A 20,519-nucleotide genomic window follows, 5' to 3' on the forward strand; every position below is an offset into this window, starting at 1 on the left:
ATTATTATACAGAGAATTATCAATTCCAGTCTTATCAATCAACTTGATCTGCATCTTTCCCCTTTAGTTTTGTTTACTTATAGCAATGGTTACCAAGATAAGACAAGTTGTGCTTTGCCTTGATGCAGCTGATATGAATAAAATAAAAGACGAGCAGGCGTATTTGACAGAGGTGGCGGACAGCAGCCTACTGTCAGTGGCTGTAATGAAGGATGGACGGTATTGTGGATTACTGTGGCTTTGTTTTGAAATAACTTGTTGGCATAGTGCCGATTACACATAGAAGCATATTAATGTTTCAAATTAAATTGAATGCATTTCATTTTTAAAATTAAATAAAGCATAGTCGATGGCACGTGATGAAATTGTCAGAAATAAAATTGGCCTGGGTTCAAACTTATTTGCTGACCCCTGACATAGATGCGTGTAACATCCAACATCATTACAGAATAAAATGTTACATCCAACAACATTACAGAATAAACCCCTGACATAGATGCGTGTAACATCCAACATCATTACAGAATAAAATGTATCATCTCTCCCAGTAGGGCACACAAAACTGTGTCAAACAAATCCTAAACATACACTCTAAAGAACATCAGACATGTGCATCAAGAGATGTTCTATGTCATGACATAATCTTACCTCAGTTTCTGAAGTTTATGGGCAGGATCCTGCTGTAATTCCAAAAGGAGCTTTACTCCAGATTTTCCAGGGTCGTTTCCTCTCAGGTCCAGCTCCTCCAGGTGTGAAGGGTTTGATTTGAGAGCTGAGGCGAGAGCAGCATATCCTTTGCCTGTTACACCACAGTCCTCCAGCCTGAATAGAAGAGTCTTAATTATTCATTATTGCTATTGCATACATATAATATACATTATTTGCAAATATTTTACAACACTGTGTTGTACGCCAAGACCAATGTTTATGATTTTTAATATTTAAACACAAATCTTTAAGAGCTCTGTAAGTACAGCAGAAGACCCAGTGAAGTTACATTATGTAAGAGTTAATGCTGAAATATAAACATTTCTTACTGGAGTGACTTCAATGCACAGTTTGAGTTCTTCAGCCCACCACAAACTTTTTCAATTCCAATATCTCCAATACGGTTGTGGCTGAGATCCAGTTTCTTCACTTTAGATGCTTTGCAGAGGACAGATGCCATTGTTTTACAGCTCATTTCACTGAGCCCACAGCTATCAAGCCTGAAAGAGGATAAAAGCCATACGTGACTGTACAGGTAGAAAATACCGAAAAGTCATCAACCCCTTTTCTCTAGGAATACTAACTTACAGAATTGCTTCGGATTCCCTCACTACTGGCTTCAGCCTCCGGAGACCTTCATCAGACCTGATGTACTTCTTCAGGTCAAACACATCCAGCTTCTGGTCTGACGTCAGCAGCACAAACACTAGAGCTGCCCACTGGCCAGGTGAGAGCTGGGCTTCAGAAAGTGTCCCTGCACTCAGGAAGCTCTGGATCTCCTCCACTAAAGAGTGGTCGTTCAGTTCATTCAGGCAGTGGAAAAGATTGATCACTCTCTCTGATGAAGGGATGTCCCTGATCTTCTCCTTAATGTAACTGATTGTTTCAGCATTGCCAATATGTCTCTCTCCTCTCTTCAGAAGGCCATGCAGGAGAGTCTGGTTTGACTCCAGAGAAAGACCAAGAAGGAACCGGAGGAAGAGGTCAAAGCGCCCATCTTTATACTCCAGTGCTTTGACCACAGCACTCTTGTGTAAAATAGTCATGGATTGTTCGAGTTTGTGAGTGGAGATCACATTTTTCCTTTCAGTTGCCATCATCAGAAACACATACAGCGCTGCAAGGTACTCCTGGATACTCAGGTGGATAAAGCAGAACACTGTTGCTTGAAAAATTCCAGATTCCTGTCGGAAGATTTGGGTGCAGACACCAGAGTGCACAGCTGCTTCTTTGATATCAATTCCACATTGTTCCAGGTCCTCTTCATAGAAGATCAGATTTCCCTTCTCCAACTGTTCATAGGCTAGCTTTCCAAGAGCAAGGATAAGATTCCTGTTCCATTGTGGTTCAAGTTCATGCACATTATCAAACTTTTGACTGGCCTGTTTTGTTTGGAAGATCAGGAAATATGTGTACATCTCTGTCAACGTTTTTGGAAGCTGCCGTCCTCCTGTAGAGCCAAGAATCACCGCAAGAACACAAGCAGTGATCCAGCAAAACACAGGTATGTGGCACATGATGTGGAGACTTCTTGATGATTTAATGTGGGACATTATTCTGCTTGCAAAGCTCTCATCATTGAACCTGTTCCTGAAGTAGTCCTCCTTCTGTGCGTCATTGAAGCCCTGGATCTCTGTGACAAGGTCAACACAATCAGGTGGAATCTGACTGGCCGCTGCTGGTCGGGAGGTGATCCAAAGTAGAGCAGAGGGAAGCAGATTTCCCTTTATGAGATTTGTCAGGAGTACATCCAATGAAGTGACATCCGTCACATCAGTCCAACTTTCATTCTTCTGAAAGTTTAGTTGGAGTCGACATTCATCCAGACCATCAAAGATGAACAATAATTTATACTTCTCTTGACCATCACAGGTTAACTGCTTCAGCTCTGGAAAGAAGTGGTGAAGGAGACCCATCAAAGAGAGCTGTGTGCCCCTCATGAGGTTGAGCTCCCTAAAAGGCAATGGGAATATAAAATGGATGTCTTTGTTGTCTTTTCCCTCAGCCCAGTCCAGGATAAACTTCTGAATCGAGATGGTTTTACCAATGCCAGCAACCCCCTTTGTCATAACTCTTCTGCTTGGTTTGTCCTGACCAGGTAAGGGCCTGAAGATGTCACTGCATTTGATTTGTTTCTCCCTTCCAACTGGTCTTTTGGATAGGGACTCGATCTGCCTGACTTCATGCTCCTCATTTACTTTTCCACTTCCTCCCTCTGTGATATAGACCTCTGTGTAGATCTTGTCGAGCAGGGCAGAGTTTCCTTGCATTGGGATTCCTTCAAACACACTCTGGTACTTGTTCTTGAGATGTATTTTCAATTCAGCCCGACAAAGTACATCCAGCTCATCTGGTCCACAAACAAAATAAATAATGAACAACCACTAATATAAAAAATACTATTTTTCCTTGAACATAATGCTATTTTATTCACACATCAGTGATACAAATAATAGACGGAAATGACAGATTATGGGGCATTCTTACGTTCTTTCAGTTTGTCAGCAAGATCTGTCCTCTCCATCTCCCATAGGAAGTGTAGTGCCATCTTGAGAGCACCTTCTCTGGCATCAGTCTCATCCTCATCTTTTCTCTTTAAGTTTTCTTGGTTATCTGGACTAAGAATCCTCTTAAATCTTTGCAGTTCATTCTTCACAAATGCTATGATCTTTTTCTCAATCACCTGAAGCACACCATACAAGTACAAATGAATCCATGTGTAGTATATGAATACTATGAACAATCTTATTTACAGTATTTTTTTTTTTTTTAAACTCGTCTTTCAAATGGTTACTGACCTACCTATGTAGAATGATGATGCTTGAGGACTGACGCATTTGCCATGGGTTTGGTTAATTCATATTGAAAAACCATGCAGATTCAATCACATTCACTTACCTGGAATACACGAGTTAGAATCTCCTGTTCATTCTGACCACTGGTACATTTTTTTTGCTTTCTGAAAGATAAAACAGAGTAAACTGGACACAATTCACGCATATTCAAGAATTAGATAGTATAGAAAGAGTCCCAAAATTTAAATAATAAAAAGTTATTATACATTCTGTAAAAGCTTTCTCATGGCCGAACACAGTCTCTGATATCTTCTCCATGACTGTATACCACAGACATAATAATTTACTTGCCAGCCCATACAGCTTCATTGTGAACCAGGAGATTTTAAGTACACCAAAGTCTTATGATAAATACAGTATGTGTAGCAGTGGCGTCTTTTGGTCATAAAAATTAGGGAGGACAAGGAGGTGGTCAGTTGGATAGATGCGAGTAAATGGGGTTAGTAATGGCAGATGCTTAGTATTAGGTTGTAGGCCTACTAGGTAACTTAACTGATATGGCATTGTGTTGTCTGGAAAGCTGACTTATGACATCTATAAAATAATTGCAACAAACTTTGTATAATATATTATCATACATAACTGCCCAAAGTGTTTGAGGGGAAAGAAAGAGAAGAGTGAAGGAAAATATTATAGAAAGTAGAAAGTTTCATAGGGAGCATATCTAACTTTGACCAAAGGCAGCATGGCATTTCACCCTGTCAGTTGTGTTTTTTTGTTTTTTTAACCATAGGCAAAAATGGACAATTCTGAAGACCCTATAGGAATGCCTAGGACATTGAGTGACTTGTATAGCCTAGGCCTAAGGGTTTTAAACTCAACTCCTTCCAACATATTCTTACAGATTTTTAAACATTTTAAACCCCCTCCATTATCTTATTTTTAACATCTTATTTATGATCCGTAACGTGGTACGTGGCCTATGGTTGTGGTCGCCTATCCGTTTTGCTTTTGACGGTAGGCCTACCTGCGAGAGCGACAGCTGTGGAAGGAGGAGGCGCTGGCAAGCGTATGGAACAGCGTGCGTCTGGCTATTTCACAAAGAAATACGTTGTACAGATTACTTCGTAAATCCATGCCAAGTGTTCCTAATTCCACCCAAATGAAACTACATAACATGATGTAGGCCTAGGCTACATGTTAGAAGTTTAGCCAGAGACTTTTTATTAGACGGTGGGTTAGATTTCGTAGCTCCTGTAGAAAACGAGTTTTGTTCTCACTCTCGAGTGACAACTTGATTTTTCTAATATGACCTCCTGACAATATGTAAAGCAATATTCTGGCTGTTGCCACGCTGAAAAGTTGCACGTTGATCTTAAAAAATAACGAAAATAAAAAAGACTGGGGGTGACGTCACATAATGCACAGTCAATGGGAAGTCTCCGCCCCTCAAAGTTGAAAAGGGAATATTTATCCGCATAGGCTATCGGGCTTTTTTCATAGGCAGATAATTCACCTAATCATTGAAACAACGTAGGCATTTCATTCCTGACCATTTTCCTGTTACTGGAAAAAATAACACAGCTTGCATTTCTTTACTGACACGTAGTTTTTTGGCGAATTGATCTACCCCGTCACCTCATTGCTCTATTGCTTTGAGGGAACAGACCTGTCATCTTTTTGACATTTATCTCTCGTTGCCCAATGATGGTCAGACAGTCGAACACTAACAGCGAAAAAGAGCACTCCTGAAAGTTTGAGAAAAATATTTTTTTTTTGCATGTACACAACAAGTGAGCCAACTTACCCCCCCAACTTGTAATTTTTTGCCATGAAATATGACGGTTCCGGGTAGCATGTATTCTGCCTCGTTGACTTTGCATTGACGTGACGTCACTCGGTAAGCTAGTTTTTGTTGTCATTTTTATAAATCAATGTGCAAGTTTTGAGGATGGCAACAGCCAAAATATTGATTAATGGGTTGTCAGGGGGTTATATAAGCAAAAATAAAGTTGCCACTCGTTAACACCAACGAACTGACAAGATATGAGACTGGGCCCACCACCTATATGCAGAGCTTCGTGCTGTCATATATGATATGATTATGATAAGTAAGGGTTAACGTTCGGCGAGAAGGTCGCTACCGTGGAATAGCAGCACGACAGAGAGAATCTTTAGACCCCGACGCGGAGCGGAGGGGTCTTGTTCTCTCTGAAGTGCTGCTATTCCACAAAGCGACCGACTCGCCGAAAGTTAACCCGCTTATTATATGGATATACTTAAATGATTCATACATGGCGGGGACATTTCTTTAGGGCTATTTAGTGTTAAGATTGTTGCTGCGCAAAACAAAACAGTGCCGTTGTGGAACACCGCTAGGCAACAGCTAGGTAGCCAGGACAACAGGTGTTGTCTATCACAGCAGCTGATTAGAGTCTTGTTGAAAAGTCGCTTTAGCAGTGAAAAGTCTTGTTGCCATTGACAGCGGTCTGTTATAGACCAACCCGTCCGTTATCGAAAAATAACAGACGTGCGAACGTTGGGGAGCCCCGTTGAAATGAATGGAGCATTCGACCGATGACGTCACAACCATATAATAACATAAGATAACATATGTTTCTCGTCTTGAGGAGGGAAAAAAGAACGCCAGTCTAGGGTCAGTGCATTCATGTGCAGCCAAAATCATTCTTATTCCCATTTGTAAATAACCCTCTTTTGGGGGAAAAGCACGAATGAGAAACGCAAAGACAAGCATTGAGACTATTATTTGTGCACGTAGGACATGCTGAAACAAGACTACCTTTTAAAAACGATGGTCCGACCATTTGAATCATGAATGCGTTTGCATCCGCGCGTCGCTTGCAGTGTGTAGTGGTCGAGTGGCGTGAGTGACTGATATAAACACACTGACCTTTCCATTCGGTTTTTAATCTAAATCCAGGGAGTGATATTGAAACCAACATGAAAACAGTCGATCTTTCCTTTGTATTTATTAAGGGTTCATAAAACATTCGCCAATTACTCCAAACTTCCCACTATCTGGCTGCTGCCGCATTCTTCTCACATTTGTATATCGTTGTCATGACGACCGAGTCCATGCTTGTCGTCTGTCAACCCAACTCGTCATATTCTGATTGGCTTTTGATAAATTCAGCTTCGCTCATAGGCAGATTACTTCCATGGCTCTAGACCCGCCTAAAGGGAGGACAGTCCTCCCTAAGCTCCATTCACTTCAATGTTAAAAAGTAAGGCCGGAGATCCATTATAGCGTTACGTTATCGCAGCTCGACGTACTGGATGTCCCAGTGTCGACGCACTGCTACTACAGCTCGCTCGGCCCGGGAGTTCTACACAGGAAGTATATCAATCTACATTTCTAGCCGTTTTTATCCATATAGCAAACCAACTGCCCCTAAATTACAGTTCAAAATGCTCTTACCGAACTTGGCACATGTGTTTTTTCACACACAGCTTGGCCTCGTGTTGTTGTGCTTATGGTCGAAATCGAACATAATCATTTGAACCCAGGCATCATAAGCACATGCAACATACATGCTTGTAGTCTATATTTTGTACATCCAAAAGTTCGACAGATGTCAAAAATCTAATTTTACCGAGGGAAATGCACCTTCGTGATGACCACAGGTATCATGGGACATCTTCATGTAATCAACAGTCATTGGGTAACGCAGTCCGTCAGCCGCTGCTAATTTGCATAACTTTCAGGAGAGCTCAACTTTTTGACGTGCCACCGGAGCCGCGCTCGCCGTGCCGGAATCCCAACATGCATTGCGAGTCCGGTAACGACGATATGCCGCATTTCATTGAAAATGAATTGAATGCGTTGGTACGGCTTGCGTAAAACTGACTAGTGGATGGGCACCGTAAAGCCCGCGCTACGGCCGAAATTTCACCATTTACAATGGAAGTCAAAGAGGATGGAAGGGAGGACGGTCCTCCAAGGTCTATTATGTGAATTAGAATCGCTGAAGTATATGCTTTTATCGCTAAATAGCTATAAAATACTAACAATTATATAACAAAGATATAATAAATATGTTTTGTTTTCTGTAATTTATACTGGAAGATATGGCTTTATTATTTTGAGGGAGGATCGTCCTCTATTAAAAATGAGTATTTGAACCAAAATCGCGACTACTGTGGTAAAATGTGGGCTGTAAATCACTATCTAGGAGTTTGGGGGCCCCAAGCGGCTGCCTGCCTTGCCTGGTGGCAATTGATGCACCTCTGCCCGTGACAACTGCGTCTGCATAGCCGTGACGCACCAGATGGCTCAGGAGCGCGGAGGATAGGCTACTTTTCTTTCTCGTTGATAGACTTTTGTCTTCTGCGCTTGTGAAGAACTATAACAACAACTAAATTAAAACAAAACGTTTGATGCGACTCTAGGAAGAAAAATGTTTACTCCAAAATAGGTGGTTTGCACTACAGAGATAGCTATCCCTGTATCTGTGGAGGAAAACAGCTGAAGTGTAATTTCATTGGGAGAAAAAATATGAATGGCTGAGCAACTTGCCATCTGAGGATGTAGCTTATTGTGCAACTTCTGGGTCAAACTTTAGTGTCCTTACAAAGTTCAAATTCAAAGGGAATAGGCTGAGTTGGCTGAAAACTACAACATATTTATTATTATACATGTCTACATATTTAGTATTTCACATTAGGCCAATACATTCATAGAGGAGGGCCCTATATATAGGCCTAGGCCTAGGCCTGTGTAGCCTATATTTATTTATTTTATGAATTCATTTTTAATTTATATTATTAATAATAAAATGGACCTCGCCTACTTCACATGGCTGGCTACGGCCATGGTTCCAAACTACCACGGTGGTTGCCAGTGTGATCAAAAATGTAGGTCACATAAAGATTTCATTTTCATTGTCGTCGAGTCTGTGAAGCTAAAACACAACCGACACATCTAGATTACTCTTTGTATTGAAGGCAGTTTGAGCGTGAAATGACATTGTGCAGACCGCCCTTCAAAACAAGGCATAAATCAAAATTAACTGCATGGCTGCGTCAAGCTCACTCCGTGGCACTGCCAGGAAGTATAACCCGCCCTTAACCAGAGGTGGACCTGTCTGAGTCGGGAGTGCTGCCGAGTCGACGCCGCGGAGCCTCCCTATGGCAATCCACAGCTTTTGTGCAGGACAGTGTGTGTTTGAAATTGCTTTCTGCACGTACTTGACCTGTTGCTAATTCCTGGTCTGTCATCTGCCGAGGTCCAGCGGTTTCCGGGATCCCCCGTGAAGTCACTCCACAAGCCCGCACCTGGAGGGAAACCCGTGTCAACCACGCCCCTTCTCACCACGGAAAAGGGCTGAACTGGCTGCGCGCCGTGACTGTCTCGTAGAGAACGTTTCTATTACCTTTTTGTTTTGAGTTGTGAATGGTGAAGATTGTATTCATTTTGTAAACATTATCATCTGTAACCTATTATCTGGTGACAGTAGTATATGGTACTGTGTGCATTTTACTATTTATACGGAAGATTGCCTGTGAGTAGTTTAGTATTCTGTTTGCCTATTTAGACTATTTTTGCTGTGCTGACTAACTCTGCATGGGGTGTAGATTGTGTATAATTGTTATTTATTTGTTGCATTTGTGACTTTTGTGAAACATTCAAGGTGCCCAATTTTCTGTCCGTTTTTTTATTCTTGTAACTTTAATAAACTTTTGATACATTTTAAACCTTTATTTGACTCGTGCTCCTGGGACTGTAATCATGAGTTCGCCCCCTTCTGACAATTGCACATTCTGACCTAACCCGACAGGCCAGATTATTCACTTTGAGGGTTTTCAGTCAGTTTTCAGATGACTGGTGTGTTACCGGCCAATAAGTGAACACACCTGGGAGCATAATAACATACGTCATGAACATCATACATCAGCAGTCATGGCCACAGCCATGGTTTTTGCTGTCTACTCAGTATAACTGATTTGATGTGAGGTTGCTGTATTCATGTGAAGAGTTTTGCAAAAGTGCTTTAGCAAACAGAAAAAAATGTAATATTGGGTAGAGGATTGCAAGAGGGCCTTAACACACCTGTGGTCAGGTGACACGTTGTCCTCTCTGAAGTTTGGAAAGTTTCCATCTCTTGACTTGTCACTCCTCAATGACAAAGAGCTCTCTGCAGATGAGCCTGGTCTCTGTGACATGACTGTAGAGCAGAAAGAGCCCACAGTTTACTACACACAGCACACACACACACACACACACACACACACACACACACACACACACACACACACACACACACACACACACACACACACACACACACACATACACACACACACGAGGCAGAAAATTCATATCACACACACACACACTGATAGACTGGAATGGCAGCTTGTGTGTGTGTGTGTGTGTGTGTGTGTGTGTGTGTGTGTGTGTGTGTGTGTGTGTGTGTGTGTGTGTGTGTGTGTGTGTGTGTGTGTGTGTGTGTGTGTGTGTGTGTGTGTGTGTGTGTGTGTGTGATTTTCTCAGCATTGTGGATGTGATGTTACCAAAATATATCCTAATTTGTGAACATTGCATTTACAGAAATCCAGCAACATATGTAATGTGATTAAAGCTATTGAAACACATTTTGTGCCCTGTAAACTATTGAAGGTGTTGATTAATCTCTCGAGCAATAGGCAGCTAAAAGTAGGCTTAAAGTGATACTGTCCCATCTTTGGAAATAATCTTATTTTACACCTCCACTTGAGTTAAATAATAGGCTTTCACCGTTCTCCTGTACTTCCAAACGTTTTCTAGTTATGGCAGTGCACATTTTACCTCAAAGCTAACAGTTAACATTGAGTCCTATGAGACCAGTTAGCCGCCAGCTGGTCTCATAGGACTCAATGTTAACTGCTAGCACAGAGGTAAAATTTGCACAGCCATACCCAGAGAACGGTTGAAAGTATAGGACAAGGGTAAAACCCATTATTTAACTCAATGGGAGGTGTAAAATAAGCTTATTTAAAAAAAAATGGGACAGTATCACTTTAAGTGATTTTTTACCATGACAATTAGACTGAGTTAGGCTGAGCTGTTGGGGTAATTCAGCATTGCTTTCCTGCTTTCATATTGTAGAAAAAAGCACAATGTCTAAATGAAAAACAAATAATACAGTTAAACTAAATAACTCAAATAACTGCTAAATAACAGTATCACTGTAAGGAAAAAGGAAGTTTGAGAACCAGTGATTAAATCTACATTACTTGTATCAAATAGGATATAATTTACTGATCCCGAAGGAAAATAAATGTATTAAATAAATAAACCATGTAAATGAGGCATAATTGTGTTGTCACTTACTGTGAGTGTGCACGCATTGCTGGCTCAAACACACACACACACACACACACACACACACACACACACACACACACACACACACACACACACACACACAGACACACACACACACACACACACACACACACACACACACACAAACAGACAGTGCAGACCCTTAAGAGAGAAGACCTGCCATCCAGTGTGTATGGTTGTATAAAATAGAGATCCTAAATCTGTTACGCTATTCTGAGGGGGAATAGGCAGTTCCAGAAGCATAGGAGATGTTTGTTTGTGGTTACAAGAAATTAAACGTACCAACTGGATTGAGAACACCATTAGGAATGCCTGTGTCTATGGAGCCCACTTCATATCTGAAATTATTGTGACCATCCATTTTCTTATTTCGGAAAAAAAATCACCTGGCTAGTTCTTTACAAATGTGCAGTACATGGTGGTGTCTGCTCTAACAATGTGTGCACTGCACACAGCCTGATTACGTCACATCTGCGTACAAACAGGAAAGGGGTCTATATGCCAAGGCCATGAATATGCCATTTCAGGCAGACAACCATCAGTACTCACACATGACGTTAGTGAGCGTCCGACAAATGCGGACAAAAACTCTCTGCTCATAAAATCATCAAGATGGACATTTCTCTCCTCACAGGTTCTTTATCTGAGATCAATGTCAAACTGTGCCTAAACCAAAATCTATCCCCAATTCTAACCTGTCGATGAAGAAAGTTTATTTTTGATCAACAGATAATGTTTGTTTCTAGATTAAAACCCATCTCTAACGCTAATTCCTGCCAGTAAAGAAATGTTGCAATGGAAAACCGTGAGATTTGTCCATATAGTGAATATGAGTCTAGCACCTGACACAGTTAATGATTACTCAACTGCCAACAGCCACCCTTTATTCAGTCAACCACCACCCACGACAGATACTGACACATACGGAACCCATTTTGAATGACAGCTCTGCCTATGAGGGGACATAAAACCTCCACTCAGTTAATGTACAAATTTGAAACTCGTGACTCGTTAGGGCAACATGTGGGTTTAGAAATATGAATGAGGCATTCACTGCAGGTGTTGGTTAAACTATTACATTGTAGTTGAGAAAAACAACCGACCATCAAAATCCAGATGCTACCATGTGTCAAGTCAAGTCGGTTTTATTGTCAATTTCTTTACATGCGCTTGTCATAATAAGAATTGAAATTGCGTTTCTTACTTTCCCATACAGACAGACATATCTCTAGGTGTGGACATAGACAATTAGACATAGACAGTATACATACATTACATCTAGAGTACCTATACAATACCCTTTCAGACATATAAAGTGCAAGACTGGGCAGCAGTAGACATAGAACATATATATTAAAAAAATATGCCTTTACAATAATGCCAATGAAATGTGTAAGTGAATCGTAACAACAGCAAAAACCGTTAAGTGTAAAAACACAAATAACTGCACCTACTTTGACCTCCGTGTCACCACATAATCCACTAGAGCTTGTCGACACCTGTTACAGAATGAACTTTGTCTCCTGGATGCAAGCTGTTTTCAAAGCTTTATTGTGTCTTAGATAACGCTATTCTCCATATTAAAGGGACAGTAACATTATGTTGTGCAAGGCATCAGTCAGGCTATTATGAGCTGGGTCAGCATCGCTCAGGTGGGTTTGGATTTGGAGAGATCTATTTGAAGACTACATGCTGAACCTCCAGTTCAAATTGAGTCTCAAATAATTGTGGGCAAAGCAAGTTAGTAAGCAAGTAAGTAAGTGAGTGGGTAACTTTTATTTATAAAGTACATTTAAAAGCAAAAATGAATAAAAGCAGTAAGTAAGTAAGTAAGCCTAAGTAAGTAAATAAGTAAGTAAGTAATTAAGTGAGTGAGTGAGTGAGTGAGTGAGTGAGTGAGTAAGCAAGCAAGCAAGCAAGTAGGTAAGTAAATAAGTAAATAAGTAAGTAAGTAAGTAAGTAAGTAACTTTTATTTATAAAGTACATTTAAAAGGAGTGCAAAACTAACCAAGCTGTTGTACAGTGTCTAGCCAGAACAAAAAAAAACAAAAAAAAAAAATAAATAAATAAAAGCAATACAGCATATGAGTCGTACATTTTAGAGGCATTCCAATAGACAAAACATCTGCATGCAGTGTACAGTTGCAACACACTGACAGCATTGACAATAAGATACATAAAGTGTGCTAAGAGCAATTTAAATACATAAAAATGCTAAAAGCAGTTAGTGTACAGTTGCAACACACTGACAGTATTGACAATAAGATACATAAAGTGTGCTAAGAGCCATTTAAATACATAAAAATGCTAAAAGCAGTTAGTGTATAGTGGCAAAACACTGACAGCATTGACAATAAGATACATAAAGTGTGCTAAGAGCAATATAAATACATAAAAATGCTAAAGGCAGTTAGGGTAAGTGTCTTACAGGACATAAGAGGCAAAGGCTAAAAGTAAACACCAAGTGCAATAAAGAGGCAAGATAAAAGAGATGAAAATCTAAGGGGCAATAGATGGGTTTTAGCTACCGGCACACCGTTCCACCAGTGTAACAACAGTCATTGAAAAGTTAACTACCCTAGTGCTACACTACTAAAACACGACACAAGGCCTTAAGCAATGCACTATGGCTTGGTCATTGCTATTCTGCTAACAGCAAATGTATAACACAGTGTCTTAAGGGGTTAAAAGCACCAGTCGTGAGAGCAGATCTGATATCAGGACGTAAACTGTCCCAGAGGCGTAGAGCTGCAAGCTACAATACAATGCAGTCGGAGCCACTTAATTAATTTCTCCATGAACATGCCAGGCAACTTCCAGGAGGCTCCCAAGGTGTGTCTAGTCTAGGTGTGTGTGTGTGTGTGTGTGTGTGTGTGTGTGCGTGTGCGTGTGCGTGTGCGTGTGCGTGTGTGTGCGTGGGGGGGGATCAGGGGGGGGGGGGGGGGGGGGGGTTGTGGGGGGTATGTACAATGGATATCCAAAGGTGTAGTATTAATGATGATGACAGGGTCAAGAGGAAGGGTGGTTTTCATTATGAAATGACTGTCTGCTGTGGGGCTAACTTGGCAAACTAAACTGTGTATCCATCTATGCGCATGTGTACACTTAACATTGTATACCTCACATTCACCTTTTCAATCGTGTGTGTGTGCGTGCGCGTGCGTGCGCATGTGTACACTTAACATTGTATACCTCACATTCACCTTTTCAACCGTGTGTGTGTGTGTGTGTGTGTGTGTGCGTGTGCGTGCGTGCATGCATGCCTGTGTTGTGGACGTGGTGATACGGTCTACTGGGTTTCTGGGATATCTCCTCATGCTTATCAATCAATTAAATGAAAGAACCATGACATCCCAGTCAGCCATGCCCAAATGCAAACAGAGTCTATCTTGTTTAATAGCCTGCGCACGTTAAGATGAACAAAGCGTAACCCGTTGCTACTTCCCAGATCAGATGGTGTTTCGAGCTGGGTCCATTTAGGCCCTGGCTAGAGGTGGATATTACCCGGGAGTACCAACAGGAGAGTAATTCACAATGCCTTGCACGGGTGAGGCATAAATGCAATTTCAGTGTGTGCAGTGTGCTGTGTTCACTTGTGTGCTGTGGAGTGCTGTGTCACAGCAGTTGGGCTTTCACTTGATCGTTCTACTCCGGTGGCCTCCAGCTGCCGCAACTGTGCGAGATCGCGGCGCCTCCATCCACACCTGCTCTCATAGCAGGCACAGGCTGCCCTCACACTCAAGCAAACCAAAGAGGTGCTCTGCAGTAATCTACCGTAAAATTTTGCAGATTCTGAACTCTGCATAGTATTGCATCGTGAGGTAATCCAGTAAAAAGTAGGTCTAATGTCCATTCCATTTTGTCCTGAATGATCCTCAACAGGGGTTGTCAGCGTGAGGCCCAGCAGGTAGAGCGAAACAGCAGGCAACATTGTTATGTCTGTTTTATATTTATTTTGAAAAATGCAGACTTAAATCAAGCAGATAATCTTTTCATTGTAGAGGTGCACAACGGCAACTCTTAGATTGTTATTAAAACACAGACAAAACAGAAAATAGAACGCATGCCCTACCGTGGCTGATATGGTAGGGCACACGTTTAGGCCTACCACTCGGCCGACCCAGGTTTGATTCCCGGTCCGGGTCCTTTGCCGGTCCTTCCCCATCTCTCTCTCCCAGCTCACTTCCTGTCTCTCCTTCACTATCCTGTCTCACAAAAACTAATAAAGGCTGAAAAGCCCCACAAAAATACTTTTAAAAAAGAAAATGTATCCTGCGCTGGTGGGCATCATTATTTTTTTTACATTTAAGAAAAAAAGGGGGGGGGGGTGGATTGCTGCCGACGCACGAGCGATCTCTCGCACCATGACCATGGACAGCTCCCCACAAGTGTCGGAATGGTGACATTAAATTGTCGGAATGGTGATACCAAAATGTCGGAATGACGGGATGTCGCAATGGCGTCATGTCGGAATGGTGGGATGTCGGAATGGCGAGTGCCCCCCGTTCCGGGCAGGGTAGCCAACTATGGGTCTCGTTAGCTACCCGTTGGTTGCAAATAGCACTAGTCTAGAACTAGTGTTCTATTCGCAGTTCACCATTTACCTCGTCCTCTGCCAGTGTACCTGTCTGCCTGCGATGTGCACGCGTGTTCCCCAGACCTACGGTTCTCCAGCTGCTGCACGTCCGGGCTTCTCACCACCTGCTCCGCTGCACTCGCCCGTTACGGGATGGTGGATGGAATCTTCGCATCATAACCAAACCATAGCCTACACACTCCCAAAATCCATCCTTTCCCTTAAAATCAATGAACTGATGTTTTCACAATGCAACTAGCAGCTCAATCTCTTCATTTCCTGACCAATTAGATGTAGAGAGATAAGATATTCCTGAAATAATAACAAAGGCCAGAGTGAGAAAAAAATGCTATTCGGGTAGCACCAATATATTTACCAGATTATCAGGCTATGAATACTTGTTAACTCAAGTGAAGTGACACTGGATGTAGACTTCATAAGACATTCATGACATAATTATACCTTAAGTGTAAATTAAAGCCATTCCAGTTGCACCCGATAACTAAAGTGACATTAGATGTATACTTCATAAGATATTCCTGAAATAATAACGAAGGCCAGAGTGAGAAAAAAATGCTATTCGGGTTGCACCAATATATTCACCAGATTATCAGGCTATGAATACTTGTTTACTCAAGTGAAGTGACACTGGATGGAGACTTTATAAGACATTCATGAAATAACTACGAAGGCTGGAGAGTGTTCATGCAATTCAGGCTGCATCAACACAGTTGTGGGAGAGTCTACCACCCAGAACTTGCCAACAAATACTTTAACTCTTGTGTACAGTTACTGCTCTGAAAAAAAGAAATAACAGAAAATAGACATCCGTGTGGCACCAGATTCTTTTTCCTTTGCACTTATTTAGTCCTGCTCTGGTTGCACCGTATTGTCAATTTAGAAGCGCAGAGTGCATATCTCCTTTGTTCTTTATCTAATGTTTCCACAATAATATACATATATTAAATGATCTAAATAAATGTATATTCATTCAATGAAATCTAAAAGAGGTGATCCAAAATAAATGTGCTTTTTTACCGTAGTTAACTCCCATTTCAGACACACAACACAAAATGAGATTTTTCCCCCAAAATCTTTTTACTCTTCATCAAAACAGCAAGTACAGACAAACATAGCCACCGTAAATATCACACCGGTGTTGACCACGTGTTCCCCACAAGTTACTTAGAGACACTTGGATATCAAGAAGTGTAACAAAAACAGAGTATGATTAAAACAAAACAAAAATACAGTATACACCAATGTAGTATCTGCTAAGGAAGTACACTCACTCTGAGCCAGGTGCCGTTTTATTCACTAATATACCATCACTTAACAGTCCCGTGGCCCACTCATTCTGTCAACCACCGCTGTGTTGTGAGTGACAGTGGTCCTGTTCAGTGTCCCTTTGTCGCAACATTACCCCCTCAGGTCAATGTTCCTCGCCCCGAGATTACCATGAACTTCATCCGTTACAGCGTGAGCTTAATAGTCCACAAGTTAATAAGACAAAAAGTCCCTGAGGCGAGCGGGTGATCTCCGCCTCTGGTCTAGTCAAGGAGGCCGAAGGAGAGTCTCGCCGTGCACCAGGGGAGGAGAGAGTGAGAGGTGTTCAGGGTGTATGTGTGGGTGGGTACCCAAGCATGTCTGTTACCCCTGGTTGGTGGCTGCTCTGCATTTGACTGTGTGGGTGTGTCCTGTGTGAGGAGGGGAAAGGGGGGACTGTGTGGGGGTGTCCGCAAACGTGTATCTGTGGTCAGGTGTGGCTAATGGTCATGTGGTCATGGGGCGTGTGGAGGGGGGGTTGCTGTGTGGTACATCACCTCCCCAAGTCGCTCCAGCACTTGACCGTGGCCTACCCAGCGGCTGTCCAGTTTCGCGCAGCACCCCTTCCTCCGCTGCGGGCTGTAGAGTCGGACCAGTTCGCCCACCTCCAGTTCTCGGCTCCTGTGGTGCAGGTTCATAATTTCTCCTCTGCCACACTGCTGCTAAGCACCAACACCCTCAGTCCTGATCTGAAACAGAGAAGTGCAACAAGACAAATGCATACTTTAGAGCCAGATAAACATCTTATTTAGTGGTGCCCGCAGTCCAACTGATATTAAGGTCTGAGGACATAGCCACACACAGTTTTGAAAATGGCCATTTAAATTAATTGATGCCTGTATTATCATTTACAACCTAAACATATATTGGAAAACATTCATTTTCATTATTATCATCTGCTCAAAGATTCAAAAATGCATCACTACATTTGACAACAATTATAGCAATGTATTGATGATTGGACTAATATGAAACAATGCATCAGTAGGACTATGCCATTTATTAATCTCACGAACCTTTGCAATGACAACGTATGCCACAAGCAGTCAGGTCCACCAAGGTCAAGTTATCCAGCCGTTCTAATGAAGGAATCGCAGTTCAAAACCAAGACTTATTAGGTCTCGCAACTTGTTACATGCATGCAAAACATCCCATGCTGCAAAACATTAGTCGGAGGGGCTAAACACCGTGTTGCGGGATAAGATGGAGCTAAATTACGCGAGAGACTGGTGCACCAGGCGGCAACCATAACAAAATACTCCTAGTTAAATCTTAAATGTGACCTGGTGGCATTATTGCGTGAATGCTTATGTTGCACACTTAATGAATAAGGTCCTCAAGTGTGTTGAGTTTTGCTGAGTTCGTTGTTTATTTACATTTTCCTCAGCATAACTGTACAGCTGACACCGCTGCCTTCTGTATCATAACAAAGCCTGTCACTTCCACGTTTCGTTCTTTATGTGACCGAAGTCACTGGCTACTGCACCAGAGAGGGTCTCTGCACTCATTGCTGGTCCTATGATGCCATCTATTGGCGAAAACGTGCAACAGCATAATTAAACTAAAAGACAACTTCTGACAGGACAACAAAAAGACAGGGAGTGAGAATAAGGGAATAACAAAAAGACAAAAATGGGGGGTCCACTACACTTGCATACCTGATTGTGATGCTGTCACTCATTTTCTAGTCTATATCTTGGACTGAAAAAGGATTACATTATTATGTTTTCAGGTGTTTTGCCCCTGCGGTTGTGAAGAGGATGCTGTGGAGGTGGCAGCATGAACGTGTCACACAGACATTGGCTAAACTACTCGGTAGGTACAACGAAATAAAATAAACCACCCCCTCAACCCTGTTTATGCTGCACTGTACCTATTATAACCAGTTTTTATATAGACCATTATTTGAAATACTATGAGAGCCTTTCTGTTAGGATACTGTACAGCAGGGATGGGCAACTGGAGGCTCGGGCGCCACATGCAGCCCAACTTCTCACTTTTTAAAAAAAGAAAAAGGACAGTTTTTAACCCCCTATAAATCAATAGTGTAAGCATTCAGGTATAAATAAAGAAAAAGTGAAGTATCCTTTTGTAAATTCTCTCAAGTGCATGGTGATGTGGCCCACTGATTGTGATAATTAAAAATGTTGGCCAACCTTATAATGAAAGTTGCCCACCCCTGCTGTACAGCCTACAGTGATACTGAGACCGACTTATTCCTGTCTTTATTTGCCAGGCTTCTACACTTGCCCTCAGAGTTCACATATGGTGACGTGCACAGGTGTCCAGTCAGGTTCAGACTGATGCTGGTAACAAGAGGAAAACATGCTAATTGGTAAGTGAGATCCCTGCTCAACAAAAATCCACACAGCACAACAAGTAAGCCTAGTTTGTGGTATCAAATGTAAAATGGAAGTTTCATCAAAAAGTTGTAGAACACATCTGAATAAATTGCAGGCCATCAAAGTTGTGAATGGGCAGGGAAAACACAACCAGTAGGCTTATGAATTACTTTGACTCAGCACAGCAGAGCAGATGCGATGCTACCATTCCTTGGGAATATGACACAGAGGTCTTAATTGTGGAAAAAATAAATGTCAAAACATCTATGATTCCCAAAGTCCACATGGGGTATATTCTACAAGAGGAGTATTATATTAAAATTCAGATGAGACACAACAGATACAGCTTACTTTCTTGTAGACTGAAGACAGAGGCCACTTAGATAAACTACTCTACACACACCCAGAGTGAACCCAGAAACACAATAATAAGCCTGCAACTGGGGTGTGTTGTAACACTCATAACTGCATTACCACAAAAAGTAATGCAAGACTGTAATCTAATAGTTTTGTACTGCAATGTCGCCTTGGATTTTGTCTGTTCAGATGCTGTGTTGCTGCCAGTCCACGGATGTACACGAATGGCTCACCTGGAGGAGGAGGGCGGTCAACGACATTACTCAAGTATTGACAACAAATGTGCTCTACGGTAGGTTGGTTATTACAACCCATTACAACCCCCCTGGCAAAAAGTATGGAATCACCTGTCGTGGAGGACGTTCATTCAGTCGTTTTTATTTTTTAGAAATATGATGGATCACAGACCCGACTCAGAACTGAACTCATTTCAGCTGGCGGCTAACTGGTCTCATAGGAGTCCATGTTAACTGCTAGCTCGGAGGTAAAATTTGCACTGCCGTTCTCAGAGAACGGTTGAAAGTACAGGAGAAAGGTAAAAGTCAGTCAAGGGAATGTGTAATATGAGCTTATTTCCAAAAATGGGACAGTATCACTTTTAAATGGTCAATGGCAAGGTCCCAACCTGTAAAGATGTTCTGTCACTGTAATCAGAGACATTTGAAGCCAAATTGATAAAGGATACCGTTTTTTCTCATTAATACTATTACTCCGAGGCTGTACGTTGTTCCAAAATCCAGAAAAAGTTTTTGAAGTGCTTGTTTGTGTGTTTGTTTTTCATGATTCCATATTTTTTTTCCTCAGAGCTGAGTGATTCCATATTTTTTTCTCTATGCATGCTCTAAAAAAGTAACTCTTACTTACTAATGGAATTACTTTTCATGATTTCTTTTGGCCAGACAGTTGCCCTTTGAAATGAGTTCAGTTCTGAGTCGGGTCTGTGATCCATCATATTTCTAAAAAATAAAAATGACTGAATGAACATCCTCCACGACAGGTGATTCCATACTTTTTGCCAGGGGCGGTAAAAACCTAACTTGCTCAGCCTCTGAGGCACATAAAAACA

The 20,519-nt window shown here is 41.7% G+C and overlaps 1 protein-coding gene and 1 long non-coding RNA gene across 2 annotated transcripts in view; one reads left to right on the forward strand and one right to left on the reverse strand.

Annotated features, from left to right (window-relative positions):
- LOC134449751 (NACHT, LRR and PYD domains-containing protein 3-like) overlaps nt 1–17,392 on the reverse strand; it is a 29,957-nt gene extending 12,565 nt beyond the window's left edge. The window contains exons 1-5 of the mRNA XM_063199860.1: nt 17,288–17,392; nt 3,196–3,391; nt 1,297–3,058; nt 1,038–1,208; nt 649–822 (exon numbers count right to left, since the gene is read on the reverse strand). Coding sequence (XP_063055930.1) covers nt 649–822; nt 1,038–1,208; nt 1,297–3,058; nt 3,196–3,391; nt 17,288–17,392 — 2,408 coding nt within the window. The remainder of the gene's footprint in view (nt 1–648; nt 823–1,037; nt 1,209–1,296; nt 3,059–3,195; nt 3,392–17,287) is intronic.
- Nucleotides 17,393–18,235: 843 nt separating this feature from the next.
- Nucleotides 18,236–19,744, forward strand: LOC134449226 (uncharacterized). The gene is made up of 3 exons (XR_010034919.1): nt 18,236–18,569; nt 18,991–19,089; nt 19,643–19,744. It is a non-coding gene; the product is annotated as an uncharacterized LOC134449226 (long non-coding RNA).
- The last annotated feature ends 775 nt before the right edge of the window (nt 19,745–20,519 follow it).

The sequence above is a fragment of the Engraulis encrasicolus genome, chromosome 5, assembly GCF_034702125.1.
Source record: "Engraulis encrasicolus isolate BLACKSEA-1 chromosome 5, IST_EnEncr_1.0, whole genome shotgun sequence".
In the NCBI taxonomy this organism is placed as follows: domain Eukaryota; kingdom Metazoa; phylum Chordata; class Actinopteri; order Clupeiformes; family Engraulidae; genus Engraulis; species Engraulis encrasicolus.